The sequence below is a fragment of the Accipiter gentilis genome, unplaced genomic scaffold (genome assembly GCF_929443795.1).
Source record: "Accipiter gentilis unplaced genomic scaffold, bAccGen1.1, whole genome shotgun sequence".
Taxonomy (NCBI): Eukaryota; Metazoa; Chordata; class Aves; order Accipitriformes; family Accipitridae; genus Astur; species Astur gentilis.
The window spans coordinates 70,863-87,429 of NW_026060798.1; the positions used below are offsets into that span (position 1 = coordinate 70,863).

A 16,567-nucleotide genomic window follows, 5' to 3' on the forward strand; every position below is an offset into this window, starting at 1 on the left:
CAGGAGGATGCAAGAGGTAGAGGCTGCAACACCGGCGAGGAGCCAAGCCCCAAAACAAGTCACCCTGCCCCCTCACATCCCTTTTCCCCTTAAAAAAAACAACCCCAAGACCCCCCAGAATTGTTGCGACCCGGCCCGGGAATGCAGTGCCGAAATTCTCCCCCCCGCCCCAGACACCAACCCCAACGCAAAGATCGGGCGCAGTGGCGCGTCTTTTCCATAAAAACTCGATTTTTATTGTTTTTGTTTTTTTTTTTTTGTGTGGTTTTGGGGGTTGTTTGGGGTTTTTTTGGGGGAAGGGGAGGACTTTCCAAATGACATCGGAGGGATGGGGGGGGAGGGAATTTAGTAGCAGGCGCTGGCGGCGTCGGAGAGCACCAGGGATACGTTGACGGACGTGGGTTTACCCGAAGCTTTATCCACCGATTTCTGCGCCACCTGCAGAGGGATTTGCTCATGACCGACCAAGCAAGTGAAGATGTTGCCGGCTCGCCAATCCTCGCCGCTGACCGTCAAGGAACTGTAGGTGAAGTAAGAGACGGCCGGTTGCGATTCGGCGACGGGCGGCATGGTGATGTAATCGCCGGTGGGTAGAGGTTCGCCGTTGCGGAGCCAACGGACGAAAAGATCCGGAGGGTTGAAGCCTTTCACCAAGCAAGTGATGGTGGCGGATTCCTGCATGGTGAGTTGTTCGGACGGAGGGGAGAAGATGTAGATGGAGGGGGCTTTGGCGTTGCGGCCTGCGAAGAGAACGGGGGAAGAGAGGGACGGTTGGCAAAGCGGCGGTGCGATCGCGGAACAGGGTGATTGCAGCCCTGTTGCCCTCGATTTTGCAAAGAAATGGGGTGATTGCATCGTGCTTCCCTTGTTTTTTGCAAATAATCGAGGGGATTGCGTCTCCTTGCCTTTGATTTTGCAAAGAAACGGGGTGATTGCATCCTTCTTCCCTTGTTTTTTGCAAATAAATGAGGGGATTGCGTCTCCTTGCCTTCAATTTTGCAAATAAAAAGGGCAATTGCATCGTGCTTCCCTTAATTTTGCAAATAAATGAGGGGATTGCATCTCCTTACCCTTGATTTAGCAAATAAAAAGGGCAATTGCATCTCCTTGCCTTGATTTTGCAAATAAATGGGGTGATTGCATCCTCTTTCCCTTGTTTTTTGCAAATAAATGAGGGGATTGCGTCTCCTTGCCTTCAATTTTGCAAATAAAAAGGGCAATTGCATCATGCTTCCCTTAATTTTGCAAATAAATGAGGGGATTGCATCTCCTTGCCTCAGTTTTGCAAATAAAAAGGGCAATTGCATCTCCTTGCCCTCAATTTAGCAAATAAATGGGGCAATTGCATCCTTCTTCCCTTGTTTCTTCAAATAATTGAGGGGATTGCATCTCCTTGCCTCAGTTTTGCAAATAAAAAGGGCAACTGCATCCTTCTTCCCTTGTTTTTTGCAAATAAATGAGAGGATTGCATCTCCTTGCTCTTGATTTTGCAAATAAACAGGGCAATTGCATCCTTCTTCCCTTGTTTTTTGCAAATAAATGAGGGGATTGCGTCTCCTTGCCTTCAATTTTGCAAATAAAAAGGGCAATTGCATCGTGCTTCCCTTAATTTTGCAAATAAATGAGGGGATTGCATCTCCTTACCCTTGATTTAGCAAATAAATGGGGCAATTGCATCCTTCTTCCCTTGTTTTTTGCAAATAAATGAGGGGATTGCGTCTCCTTGCCTTCAATTTTGCAAATAAAAAGGGCAATTGCATCGTGCTTCCCTTGATTTTGCAAATAAATGAAGTGATTGCATCTCCTTGCCCTCAATTTAGCAAATAAATGGGGCAATTGCATCTCCTTGCCTTGATTTTGCAAATAAATGAGGGGATTGCGTCTCCTTGCCTTCAATTTTGCAAATAAAAAGGGCAATTGCATCGTGCTTCCCTTGATTTTGCAAATAAATGAGGGGATTGCATCTCCTTGCCTCAGTTTTGCAAATAAAAAGGGCAACTGCATCCTTCTTCCCTTGTTTTTTGCAAATAAATGAGAGGATTGCATCTCCTTGCTCTTGATTTTGCAAATAAACAAGGCAATTGCATCCTTCTTCCCTTGTTTTTTGCAAATAAATGAGGGGATTGCGTCTCCTTGCCTTCAATTTTGCAAATAAAAAGGGCAATTGCATCGTGCTTCCCTTGATTTTGCAAATAAATGAGGGGATTGCATCTCCTTGCCCTCAATTTAGCAAATAAATGGGGCAATTGCATCCTTCTTCCCTTGTTTTTTGCAAATAAATGAGGGGATTGCATCTCCTTGCCCTCAATTTAGCAAATAAATGGGGCAATTGCATCCTTCTTCCCTTGTTTTTTGCAAATAAATGAGGGGATTGCATCTCCTTGCCTTCAATTTTGCAAATAAAAAGGGCAATTGCATCGTGCTTCCCTTAATTTTGCAAATAAATGAAGGGATTGCATCTCCTTGCCCTCAATTTAGCAAATAAATGGGGCAATTGCATCTCCTTGCCTTAATTTTGCAAATAAACAGGGCAATTGAATCTTTCTTCCCTTTTTTTTTGCAAATAATTGAGAGGATTGCATCTCCTTGCCCTTGATTTTGCAAATAAACGGGGTGATTGCATCCTCCTTCCCTTGATTTTGCAAGTAAAAGGGACAATTGCATCCTTCTTCCCTTGATTTTGCAAATAATTGAGGGGATTGCATCTCCTTGCCTTCGATTTTGCAAATAAACGGGGCAATTGCATCGTGCTTCCCTTGGTTTTTTGCAAATAATTGAGGGGATTGCATCTCCTTGCCTCAGTTTTGCAAATAAAAAGGAGAATCGCATCCTCCTTCCCTCGATTTTGCAAATAAACGAGGTGATTGCATCTTCTTGCCCTTGATTTTGCAAATAAACGGGGCGATTTCATCCCTTGGCTTTGCAAAACGCAACGGCGGAATTGCACCTCGATTTTGCAAAACTCAACGGCCCGATCGCCTCCTCCTCTCCCCGGCTTCGTCCTCCCCTCCCAAAAAAATCCCACCAACGGTGACGCAATCGCTCCTCGCCTTTGCGAAAAGCAACGGCGTTTGCGCCCGTTTCCCCCCGCAAATCGCAATCGCGATGCACCGGCGCCCGTTTTCCCCGGTTTTTTTGCAACCCGCCGACGCTTCTCCCAACCCAACGCCTTCGGACTTACTGGGCGTCTTCTGCAACTTGACCTCGGCGGGGAAGAGGAGCTCGGGGTGGCTGACCTTGCAGGTATAGATCTCGCCTTTATCCCACTCGTCGGCGTAGACGGTGGCTACGCCGTCGACGCCGAAGAAGCCGTTGGGTTGCAAGACTTGAGGCAACGTCTTGGTGTCCAACTTCCCGCCGTTCTCCTTCCACCAAGAGATGACCAACCCTTCCACACTCGGTAGGTTGGTCACCTTGCACGTCAACTTGGCCACTTTATCCTTGAAGATATCGGCGAAGACGGGCGGGACAACCTGCACCGTGATCTCTTCGTTGTTGTTGCCGTGGTCATCTGGAAAAGGGCGCGGTTGATCGTTTTGGGGGATGGTTGCCCCCCCACCCATCCAAAAAAACCTCTCCCAACCCTACCGCCGCCGCGGTTGACCTCACTTACAGCCGCATTCCAGAGCTTTGCTGGTGTTCCTCAAGTCTTCGTCCACTTGGCAAGTGAAGACGGTGCCGGCGTCCCATTCGGCTTCGGTAACGGTTGCCCAGCTGTTGGTGATGTAAGCCCTTTTGCTGTCGGCCACCGAACCTTCGGTGGTGATTCCGTCTTTTAGCAAAACCCCGTTTTTCAGCCACCGGACGGCGGCGGGCAGCTGCCGGGGTCCGCGGATTTGGCAAAGGATGCTGGAATTTCGGTAGGGACCTTCGAAATCCTCGCGGGACGGCGGGTGGATGTTGACGGTGGAGGTCACGGAGTTGGAACCTGGCGGCGGAAGAGGGGATGGAGAAGGGGTGAGGGGGTGGAGAAGCCCAAAATGGCACCCGGGGGGGGGCGGGGCACCGGGATGGGGGTGGGATGCAGAGCCGGGATGCCGGGTGAGGATGTAGCTGGAGCGGGATGCAACGGCGGGAGGCAGAAGCGCCGGGAGGCAGCTACAGCGCCGGGACGCAACGCCGGGTTGCTCCGGGGGAGGATGCAATGCCGGGATGCAGCGCTGGGATGCACCGGGGAGGATGGAATGCCGGGATGCTCCAGGGAGGATGCAACACCGGGATGCAGCACTGGGATGTACCGGAGAGGATGGAATGCTGGGATGCAACATTGGGATGCTCTGGGGAGGATGCAACACCGGGATGCAGCACCAGGATGCACCGGGGAGGATGGAATGCTGGGATGCTCCAGGGAGGATGCAACACCGGGATGTTTGGGGAAGGATGCAACAGCACCAGGATGCTCCGGGGAGGATGCAACACCAGGATACAGCACCGGGATGCAGCACCGGGATGCTTGGGGAGGATGCAGCAGCACCAGGATGCTCCGGGGAGGATGCAACACCGGGATGCAACACCGGGATGCTTGGGGAAGGATGGAACAGCACTGGGATGCAGCACCGGGATGCTCAGGGAAGGACGCAGTAGCACCGGGATGCTCCAGGGAGGATGCAACACCGGGATGCAGCACCGGGATGCACCGGGGAGGATGGAATGCCGGGATGCAGCTCCGGAATGCACCGGAGAAAGACCCAATCCCCCCACCGCCCCGATCCGGGACCACTCACCGGGGTTGGACACCTCTACGGAGCGGCTTCCCTTGGGATGGTTGGCCCGGCAGTAGAACGGCTGCCGGGTTTTGCCGTCGGCGAAGGGAAGGCTGAGGCGGCTGGAAGCGGTGTAACGGCCGGAGGCGAGGACGGACGGGAAGACGGTGACGCCCTTGGTGACGCTTTCGTTGGCGTAGGTGCTCCAGCCGAAGGTGACGTCATCGGGGAGGAAGCCCACCGCGACGCAACCCACCGAGTAGAGGTCTTGGGTGGCCGGCGTCCCGCAGGAAACCAGCGGGAAGAGGTTGGGAGCGCGGGAACCCTCTGCGGGGGGAGGACGGAGGAAGAAGAGGAGTTAGGGGCAAAAAAAACCCAATTTTGGTGCAAAATTCAACTGTGCGTGTCCAAGAAGCCCAAATTTGGGGGCAAAATTGGCCTGTGCATGGGCAAAAAATTGTATTTTGGTGCAAAAATTCACCTGTGCATGGGCAAAAAAACGTGTTTTGGTGCAAAAATGGCCTGTGCATGAGCAAAACCCCCCATTTCTGGGCAAAGAACCCCTATTTTGGTGCAAAATCCACCTGTGCATGGGCAAAAAATTGTATTTTGGTGCAAAAATGGCCTGTGCATGTGCAAAAAGGCCCAATTTTGGTGCAAAAATTCACCTGTGCATGAGCAAAACACCCCATTTCTGGGCAAAGAGCCCCAATTTTGGTGCAAAATCCACCTGTGCATGTCCAAAAAGCCCCAATTTTGGTGCAAAAAGCACCTGTTCAGGTGCAAAACTCCCGATTTTGGTGCGAAAATTCACCTGTGCATGTGCAAAAAAAAGTATTTTGGTGCAAAAATGGCCTGTGCATGAGCAAAATCCCCCATTTCTGGGCAAAGAACCCCTATTTTGGTGCAAAATCCACCTGTGCATGGGCAAAAAATTGTATTTTGGTGCAAAAATGGCCTGTGCATATGCATAAAGCCCCAATTTTGGTGCAAAAAATTCACCTGTGCATGAGCAAAACGCCCCATTTCTGGGCAAAGAGCCCCAATTTTGGTGCAAAATCCACCTGTGCATGTCCAAAAAGCCCCAATTTTGGTGCAAAAAGCACCTGTTCAGGTGCAAAACTCCCGATTTTGGTGCGAAAATTCACCTGTGCATGTGCAAAAAAACGTGTTTTGGTGCAAAAATGGCCTGTGCATGAGCAAAATCCCCCATTTCTGGGCAAAGAACCCCTATTTTGGTGCAAAATCCACCTGTGCATGAGCAAAAAAGAGTATTTTGGTGCAAAAATGGCCTGTGCATGTGCAAAAAGGCCCAATTTTGGTGCAAAAAATTCACCTGTGCATGAGCAAAATGCCCCATTTCTGGGCAAAGAGACCCAATTTCACTGCAAAAATGGCCTGTGAATGTGCAAAACCACCGATTTTGGTGCAAAAATTCACCTGTGCATGGGCAAAAAATTGTATTTTGGTGCAAAAATGGCCTTGGCATGAGCAAAACCCCCCATTTTGGTGCAAAGAGCCCCTATTTTGGTGCAAAAATCACCTGCGCATGGGCAAAAACCCGATTTTGGTGCAAAAATTCACCTGTGCATGTGCAAAAAAAATGATATTTTGGTAGAAAAATAGCCTGTGCATGCCCCAAAAGCCCCAATTTTGGAGCAAAAATCACCTGTGCAGGTGCAAAAATCCCCAATTTTGGTGCAAAAATGGCCTTGGCATGAGCAAAACCCCCCATTTTGGTGTGAAAAGCCCCGATTTTGGTGCAAAAATCACCTGTGCAGGTGCAAAACCCACTATTTTGGTGCAAAACCCCCTATTTTGCTGCAAAACCTCCATATTTTGGTACAACCCCCCCCGATTTTGGTGCAAAATCCCCATATTTTGGTGCAAAAACCCCCATCTTGATGAATTTTGGTGAATTCCTCCTACAGCCCCACAGCTGCTTCTACCAGACCAGTACCAGACCAGTACCAGACCAGTACCAGACCAGTACCGGACCAGTACCACACCCCACAGCCACCCCAGAGCCATTTCTGTAGGACCAGGACCAGTACCGGACCAGTACCAGTACCAGTACCGGACCCCCCAGTTGCCCCATACTGGGTTACTACCAGCACCCCACAGCCGCTCCTGCAGGACTGGGACCAGTACTGGACCAGTACCAGAACAGTATCGGACCAGTACCAGCACCCACAGCTGTCCCAGAGCCACTCCTGCAGGACTGGGACCAGTATCGGACCAGTACCAGTTGCCCTGGACCAGTACATACCAGTACTGGACCAGTACCAGATGCCCTGTACCAGTACATACCAGTACCGGACCAGTACCAACTGCCCCAGACCAGTACCAGTTGCCCCATAGCAGTATGTACCAGTAGCGGACCAGTACCAGTTGCCCTGTACCAGTACCAGACCAGTACCAGTACTGGACCCCCCAGCTGCACCATACTGGGCCAGTACTGGCAGCCCACAGCTGCCTCAGAACCACTTTGGCGGGACCAGTACCAGACCAGTACCAACTGGTACCAGTACCAGCACTGCACAGCTTCTGCTATGAGACTGGTACCAGTACCGGACCAAGTACCAGCTGGTACCAGTACCAGACCAGTACCGGCACCCCACGGCTGCCCCATAGCTGCTGCTACGGGACCAGTATAGGCCAGTACCAGTACCGGCACACCATAGCTGCTTCTACGGGATGCGCACCAGTACCGGACCAGTACCAGCACCCCACAGCTGCTTCTAGAGGACTGGTACCAGTACCGGACCAGTACTGGCACCCACGACTACCCCATAGCTGCTTCTACGGGACCAGTACCAACTGGTACCACTACCGGACCAGTACCGGCACCCCACAGCTGCCTCTAGAGGACTGGTACCAGTACCGGACCAGTACCAGCTCCCCACAGCTGCCCCACAGCTGCTCCTACTGGACCAGTACCAGCTGGTACCAGTACCAGACCAGTACTGGCACCCCACAGCTGCTTCTACTGGACCAGTACCAGCTGGTCCCAGTACCGGACCAGTACCGGCACCCCACAGCTGCTTCTACTGGACCAGTACCAGCTGGTCCCAGTACCGGACCAGTACCGGCACACCATAGCTGCTTCTACGGGATGTGCACCAGTACCGGACCAGTACCAGCACCCCACAGCTGCCTCTAGAGGACTGGTACCAGTACCAGACCAGTACCAGCTGGCACCAGTACTGGACCAGTACCAGCACCCCATGGCAGCCACATAGCTGCTTCTACAGGACCAGTACCAGCTGGTACCAGTACTGGACCAGTACTGGCATCCCATGACTGCCCCATAGCTGCTCCTACTGGACCAGTACCAACTCGTACCAGTACCAGACCAGTACCGGCACCCCATAGCTGCTTTTACAGGACTGGTACCAGTACCGGACCAGTACCAGCTCCCCATAGCTGCCCCACAGCTGCTCCTACTGGACCAGTACCAGCTGGTACCAGTACCAGACCAGTACCGGCACCCCATAGCTGCTTCTACTGGACCAGTACCAGCTGGTCCCAGTACCGGACCAGTACCGGCACACCATAGCTGCTTCTATGGGACCAGTACCAACTGGTACCAGTACCGGACCAGTACCAGCACCCCATAGCTGCTTCTACTGGACCAGTACCAGCTGGTCCCAGTACCGAACCAGTACCGGCACCCACAGCTACCCCATAGCTGCTTCCACGGGACCAGTATCAACTGGTACCAGTACCAGACCAGTACCGGCACCACATAGCTGCTTTTACAGGACTGGTACCAGTACTGGACCAGTACCAGCACCCCATGACTGCCCCGTAGCTGCTTCTACTGGACCAGTACCAACTGGTACCAGTACCGGACCAGTACCGGCACCCCATAGCTGCTTCTATGGGACCAGTACCAGCTGGTCCCAGTACCGGACCAGTACCAGCACCCCATAGCTGCTTTTACAGGACTGGTACCAGTACCGGACCAGTACCAGCACCCCATAGCTGCTTCTATGGGACCAGTACCAGCCGGTCCCAGTACCGGACCAGTACCGGCACCCCATGACTGCCCCACAGCTGCTCCTACTGGACCAGTACCAGCTGGTACCAGTACTGGACCAGTACTGGTACCCCATAGCTGCCTCTACAGGACCAGTACCGGACCAGTACCGGCACCCCATAGCTGCTTCTAGGGGACCAGTACCAGCTGGTCCCAGTACCGGACCAGTACTGGTACCCCATAGCCGCCTCTACAGGACCAGTACCAGACCAGTACCGGCACCCCATAGCTGCTTTTACAGGACTGGTACCAGTACCGGACCAGTACCAGCTCCCCATAGCTGCCCCACAGCTGCTCCTACTGGACCAGTACCAGCTGGTACCAGTACCGGACCAGTACCGGCACCCCACAGCTGCCCCATAGCTGCTTCCACAGGACCAGTATCAACTGGTACCAGTACCGGACCAGTACCGGCACCCCATAGCTGCTTTTACAGTACTGGTACCAGTACCGGACCAGTACCGGCACCCCATGGCTGCCCCCCAGCTGCTCCTACTGGACCAGTACCAGCTGGTACCAGTACCAGACCAGTACCAGCACCCCACAGCTGCCCCATAGCTGCTTCTACTGGACCAGTACCAACTGGTACCAGTACCGGACCAGTACCAGCACCGCATAGCTGCTTTTACAGTACTGGTACCAGTACCGGACCAGTACCGGCACCCCATAGCTGCTTTTACAGGACTGGTACCAGTACCGGACCAGTACCAGCACCCCATAGCTGCTTCTATGGGACCAGTACCAGCCGGTCCCAGTACCGGACCAGTACCGGCACCCCATGACTGCCCCACAGCTGCTCCTACTGGACCAGTACCAGCTGGTACCAGTACCGGACCAGTACTGGTACCCCATAGCTGCCTCTACAGGACCAGTACCGGACCAGTACTGGCACCCCATAGCTGCTTCTAGGGGACCAGTACCAGCTGGTCCCAGTACCGGACCAGTACTGGTACCCCATAGCCGCCTCTACAGGACCAGTACCAGACCAGTACCGGCACCCCATAGCTGCTTTTACAGGACTGGTACCAGTACCGGACCAGTACCAGCTCCCCATAGCTGCCCCACAGCTGCTCCTACTGGACCAGTACCAGCTGGTACCAGTACTGGACCAGTACCAGCACCCCATGGCTGCCCCCCAGCTGCTTCTACTGGACCAGTACCAGCTGGTACCAGTACCGGACCAGTACCGGCACCCCACAGCTGCCCCATAGCTGCTTCTACTGGACCAGTACCAACTGGTACCAGTACTGGACCAGTACCAGCACCCCATGACTGCCCCGTAGCTGCTTCTACTGGACCAGTACCAACTGGTCCCAGTACCGGACCAGTACCGGCACCCCATAGCAGCTTTTAGAGGACTGGTCCCAGTACCGGACCAGTACCAGCACTGGGACTGCAGTCACGACCAAGCCAATTAAGGCAATGCCCTTAATTAATGCCGTTAATGCCCACAGCTCTGCAGTCACTCACCCCTCAAGCTCTAATTAATTAACCTAATTATTTGAATTAATTACCCACCCCTCTAGTCAGTCTCTGGCCCCACTCCAAGAGTTTAATTAATTGCCTGGTGGGTAATTATTACTTATATTATATTATATTATAGATATCAGATATTCTATATATGTTATATATTATAGAGCTATATTAAACCTTTAAGGCCACATAAAAAATCATATTATTTATGTGATTAATTAATATAATAATATAATATAATATAATATATAAAATACCTAGAGCTTTAATCTCTCTCTCCATAGATTAGGCCCCTATACATCTATGAAATATATCTGATATATAATATATATCATAGAATAGGTAGCTATTAAATATATCTTATATATATCTCTCTCTCATAGATTAGGTGAATCATATGTCTGATATAAATATATCTACTTTAATCTAATATAAAAGATATCTATCTTATATATCATAATATTCTATAGAATTGTATCTATATAACATATAATAGGACATATTACGTATAATAAGATATATATCTATCTACTGTATATTTTATATCAAATATGAGCATAGAAAAGAAATGAGATTAAATATCTCTCTATATTATAAGATATTAAAATATATATTGCAATATAAAAATGCACTTTTATATCTACCTTATCTTATATTAAATATATATACTTTATATATTAAAATATAGAGAGATTTTTAAAAAATATTTTTTAAATCTATTTTTTAAAATCTTTTTTAAATCTATTTTTTAAAATCTTTTTTTAAAATCTATTTTTCTAATCTATTTTTTTTAAAAGCTGTTTTTCTAAAAAAAGCTATTTTTAAAAAAATCTATTCATTATTATCATCTACGGCAACAAAATTCTTGTTAAGTGCTCAGCTTAAAAAAACCCTAAAATAATAAAGCCCCTTTCAGGGAAATGACTTTGTCCGAAACTGCCTGAATTCAACCCAAAGTTGCTGTTTACCCCCACCACTTGCCAAAAACAGGTTATTTTTGAGCCCAAACAGGTGCTGTTTTTCAGGCCCGTTTCGCCTGGTTGGGTTTGATTCATTTTTCATGCAAAAAAATCATTAAAAATAAAAAAAGGGGAATTAGGAAAAAAACCAACCCACTTCTCCTTTCTTGCTGTTTTCGAAACCAAACCCAGGCTATTTTGGGCAATTCTGGGCTGAAAAATAAACAAGCGCAGCTGCCACCTGCGGGCCAAAAAATCAGCCATTTTAGGTGTAAACACCCCCTTCACAAAATAAGAACTTTTAATTTAATTTCTTTATATTTTTTCACCTTTGGTACTGCTCTAAAGAGAAAAAAAAAGGGCAAAAAAGGTGATTTTTGTGATATTTATCACCATCCCCGGGCAAATGATTCAACTCTTGGAGCTGCACTGCAACTTAGAGCCCTGAATTTAAATATCTTAATTTTTTATATATATATATATATATATATAAATAAATATAAAAATATATATTTATATATACTATATTATATATTTCTATATTTTTATATTTTTCTAATATATATTTAATATATTTTAATATTTATATATATTTCATATATTTTTAAAAAGTCATAACATTAAACCTCACAACCTGCACCATAAATCACCCCCAATTTGCCCTAAAAACCCCTTAAAAATAAAATCCTGTCCCCATTTTTTGCAAGAAGTGAGTTTTCATCGCAGGAGGGGGGAAAAATCAGATTATTGCATCAATTTAGACTAAATATGCGTATCAGCATTCTAAAATACTTAATTATCTTTTATAGTTCATTCATAAATGTAATAAAAGGCATTTTCCCTATTAAATAATTCCTCTCTGCTCTTGAAAACTCAATTTCTGGCACCTTTCAATTGATTTTGAATTAATTTTTTAATAAGAGAACAACTGAGATGCTGAGAAGCCACCTCAAAAAATCACTATTTTTCTCCAACCTCCCCAAACCTCACTTTTTTTAACCCAAAATGGCCCATTCCAAGCCTGCCCACTGCATAAGACCAACAGAAATTGCACTGCCAGCAACCCTGATTATCAATAATTAATTAAAAATTAGATTAATGGGGAGATTTTGTGCGGTTATTGGTAAACGGGGAGGAAAATATATATATAAAAGTCACAATAATGGACCAAAAAGGACAAAAAATCCCCACTTCAAGTCCCTACTTAAACTTTAACATTCTCTTAATTAATGATTAAGGAGCCAAATTTTGGGGGAAAAATAATCACTATTTCTGTTTGAATTAATAATTTTCCTATTAACGAAGGAATTAAAAAAAGAAATCTCCTATTTAAGGATTTTAATACAAATTTTTGAGGGTCCTAAAGAAGTCAAACTCCTCTGAAACAGTCCCAAAAAGGTCAAATTAAACCTTTCCTACATAAAAATGGGGTTGGAGTTTGGCTTCGCTAAAAATCCCTAAAACTGCCCTAAAAAGATTATAAAAATTAAGATATTTTTTTTTTAAGCCAAGACTAAGCCTCCCCCCAAATTCACCTGAGAGCCCCCAAAATGCCACATCTTAAAGAAAACCTGTGATAAACCCCACAAAAATCAAGAAGATCGACAGAGACCCAAATTCAGGGACTTTAAGCAGCAGATTTAACTCAAAATTCACCCCCCAATGGCTCAAAAAAGAGGGAAATGACCTAAAAATAACATCCTTCAGCCTCAATCTTCACCCACCGCTTGAGGTCAGATCTCGCTAATTTTTTCCAACTAATGAACTCGTCTCCCTGAGCGGTTTAATTAAAAATACGGATTTTTCTACACTTTTTTGCCCCCAAAAAACTCTCCAAAAAAATGCCACTTTTAGGGCACGGCGTGAAGCCTTGATATTCAAACTGTCTGATTAAAAATATAATAAATAATAAAAATATAATATATAAAAATACTAATAACTTATAATTCGTAATTTCTAATAATTTACATTTTTATATAATATTTTATATATATATAAATATCGCTGTATTTCTATTTTTAAATATCTATTTTTTAAAGAAGATCCAACAACCAAACACTTAAAAATAAAAAAAAAACCACTAAAAAAATTCAAAGCCCTCCCCATTCTTAACCACAAAATCCTTTTTTTGGCTTATTTTGGCTCTAAAAGTCCTTTTTTTCTCCCCATTTGACCCAAATGAAGCGATTTCTCCCCCAGAAAAAAAAATATTGATCTTTACAATACTATATTCAGGGGAGAAAAAAAAAAAAAAAGTCGCTGTTTCTACTCTACCCAAAACCTCCTCAATTAAATAGCGTTCCTTGGAGGGAAATGTCATTTTCCACACCAAAAAAACCATCTCCTGGCACAACAAATTCACAGACTGAGCCCCCAGACCTGCCTCTTTGACCCCAAATTTCACATTATTTCCAAAAAAAACACCCTAAAAATGCCAAAATACAGGGCTTTTTGACCATTTTTGCCAACAAATTGCCCCCAGATTATATTTTTAGACAAAAAAAAGACCCTAAAAATCGAGGGGTTTGCCCACTTCTGCATCAACTCGCCTACAGATTATTTTTTTCCATCAACCCCCCCCTAAAATCATCTTTTAAGCCCAGTTCTGCCATCAAATCACCTGCCAATGACTTTTTTCCCCCAAAAAATTGACTTTATGACCTATTTTTTGACCATCAAATCACCTCCAAATTAATCCCCTCCCCCCAAAGACCCTAAAATCAACTTTTTTGCCTAAATCTGCCATTAAATCACCTATAGATTAATTCCCGCCCTAAGAAAAGGCCCTAAAATTGACTTTTTTTGCCCAACTCAGCCACCAAATCACCTCAGGGCGAATCCCCCCCCCAAAAAAGACCCTCAAAATCGACATTTTGACCCATTTTTGACCATCAAATGGCCACTGGCCCAATCTCCTGCCCTAAAAAATCCCCCCAAAATCGACTTTTTGACCTCAAATCACCTCCAAATGGACATTTCCCCCCATGAAATGGCCCCAAACTGACATTTTGACCCGTTGACTGCCATTTTGCCCCGGTTTTGGCCCCCAAAAGGGGGGGGTCTCCCGCCCTTAAGCCCCCCCACGGCCAAGATTTGGGGCAAAAAAGACCGAAATTTGTCATGGCGAGATGTTGAGGACGAGGACTTACCGGAGGAGACGGTGACGACGGCTCCGCTGCCCCACGCGTCAATACCACCAGCATTGCCACGGTGAAGCAAAACCCATGTCCCGCCGTGCAAAAACTCCTCCCCTGGCGATTTTGGGGACTAAAATCCATTTCCAATCAATTTGGGGGGTTTTTATCCCATAGGTGCATCCAAGAACTACTTTTTTTTAAATAATAAATGGATTTTTCATCCTTTTTGGGTGCATCCTGCAGACTTAAAGTTGTTTTGGGTTTTTTTTTCCCTCCTCCTTGGGTGAGTTGTGTAGACTCCTACAACGGAAATTTGGATGTCATCACAAAAATTGGACAAAAAAGGGAGGAAGAAAGGGAAAAAAGAAGCCACAAAAGGAAAAAGCATCACCATATTTGGGAAAAAGTGCACAGAAAGAGAGAAAAACCTGTATTTGGGATCACAATGCTCATATAAGGTGGAGAAATGATCATACTTGAGGCAAAAATGGGCATAAAGGCAAAAAAATCCCAGTATTTGGGGCAAAAATGGCTAAAAGATGCAAAAGGAACCAAATATTTGGGGCAAAAATGGTGATAAAGAGGAAAATACCCTGTATTTGGGATCGCAATGCCCACATAAGGCAGAGAAATTCCCATAATTGGGGCAAAAATGGGTGTAAAGGCAAAAGCATCTGAATGTTTGGGGCAAAAATGGCCAAAAGAGGCAAAAGGATCCAAATATTTGCAGCAAAACTAGCCATAAGGGGTAAAAGTAACCCCACATTTGGGTGAAAATTGGCTCTAGATGACAAAACGTTTCCAGATTGGGGTAAAAATGACCATAAAAGGAAAGCCATTCCCAGATTTGGGGTAAAACTAGGCGTAAAAGCCCAAAGCGTGCTCAGATTTGGGTCAAAACTGGCCAAAAAGGGCCAACGCGTGCCCAGATTTGGGTCAAAACTGGCCGAAAAGGGCCGACACGTGCCCAGATTTGTGTCAAAAACTGGCCAAAAAGAGCCAACGCATGTCGAGATTTTGGTCGAGAAGGTCCAGAACAGCTAAACCATGCCCAGATTTGGTGAAAAATTGGCCCAAAGAGACAAAACATGCCCAGATTTGCGTTGCAACTAGCCCAAAGAACCAAAGTGTGCCCAGATTTGGGTTGAAAGTGGCCTAAAGAGCCAAACCATGCCCAGATTTGAGCCAAAACTGGACCTAAGAGGCAAAAAATGCCCCAGTTTGGGTCAAAACTGGCTCAAAGAGGCAAACCATGCCCAGATTTGGGTCAAAACTGGCCAAAAAGGGCCAAAGCATGCCCCGATTTTGGTCAAAAGTGGCACAAAGAGCTAAACTATGCCCAGATTTGGGTTGAAACTGGCTCAAAGACCAAAAGCGTGCACAGATTTGGATCGAGAATGGGCCAAAGGGCCAAATCATGCCCAAATTTATGTCACAATTGGCCAGAAGAGGCAAAGCGTGCCCAGATTTGGGTGAAAACTGGCATGACGAGCCAAAGCGTGTCCAGATTTGAGGCAAAACTAGCCCAAAGAGCCAAAGCGTGCCCAAATATGGGGCAAAACGGACAAAATAAGGAAAAACATTCCCAGATTTGAGGAAAAAGCAACAATAAAGGGTAAAACATGCCCAGGTTTAGCGCAAAAATGGTCCTAAAAGAAAAGCATCACCACTTTAGGCAAAAATGAGACTAAAAGGCTCATATTTGGAACATTATCTAGCCATAAAGGGCGTAAGGTAAGCCTAGATGGGTAGAAAATGGTATTAAAAGGCAAAACCAAGCCCAGATTTTCTGCAGAAGTGGCCAAAAAGGGGAAGAGGGCACAAGGGGGTGGGGGGGGGGGGCTGGTCCCCTGGGAAAGGGTCCCCCCCCAACCTCCAGGAGTGGAGCTGAGCCCCCAGCAGCGTTTTTGTCACCGCCTGCACCGCCGTGATAAGCACAAACACCACCACAAGTGCCACCAGCACCCACGGTGACACAGAGGGCTACAAAATCCCCCGGCCCAGCCCCCTCCTCCGCGGGGATGCACGCCCGAGGGACCGCAGGCTGGGCTCGTCCTAAATGCACCCAAAAATACGCCTACAAGGGAAAAAACCCACCAGATTTCCTGCAAAACTGGGCATCGAGTGCTAAAGCATCCCTGGATTTGCTGAAATGTCCATAAGGAGCAAAAGCATTCTCGTTTTTAGGAGAAAAAAACCACTGTAAAAGGAAAAAAGTCCTCATATTTCTTGAAAATATATTGGCCACAGAAC

At 46.9% G+C, this 16,567-nt stretch overlaps 1 gene segment (V, D, J or C); it reads right to left on the bottom strand.

Moving 5' to 3' along the window:
* Window positions 1–16,435, bottom strand: part of LOC126036703 (Ig gamma-1 chain C region, membrane-bound form-like) — a 75,220-nt gene extending 58,785 nt beyond the window's left edge. The window contains 2 exon segments of the C gene segment in view: window positions 14,327–14,444; window positions 16,412–16,435. Of these exon segments, the coding sequence occupies window positions 14,327–14,444; window positions 16,412–16,435 (142 nt within the window).
* Between the last annotated feature and the right edge of the window lie 132 nt (window positions 16,436–16,567).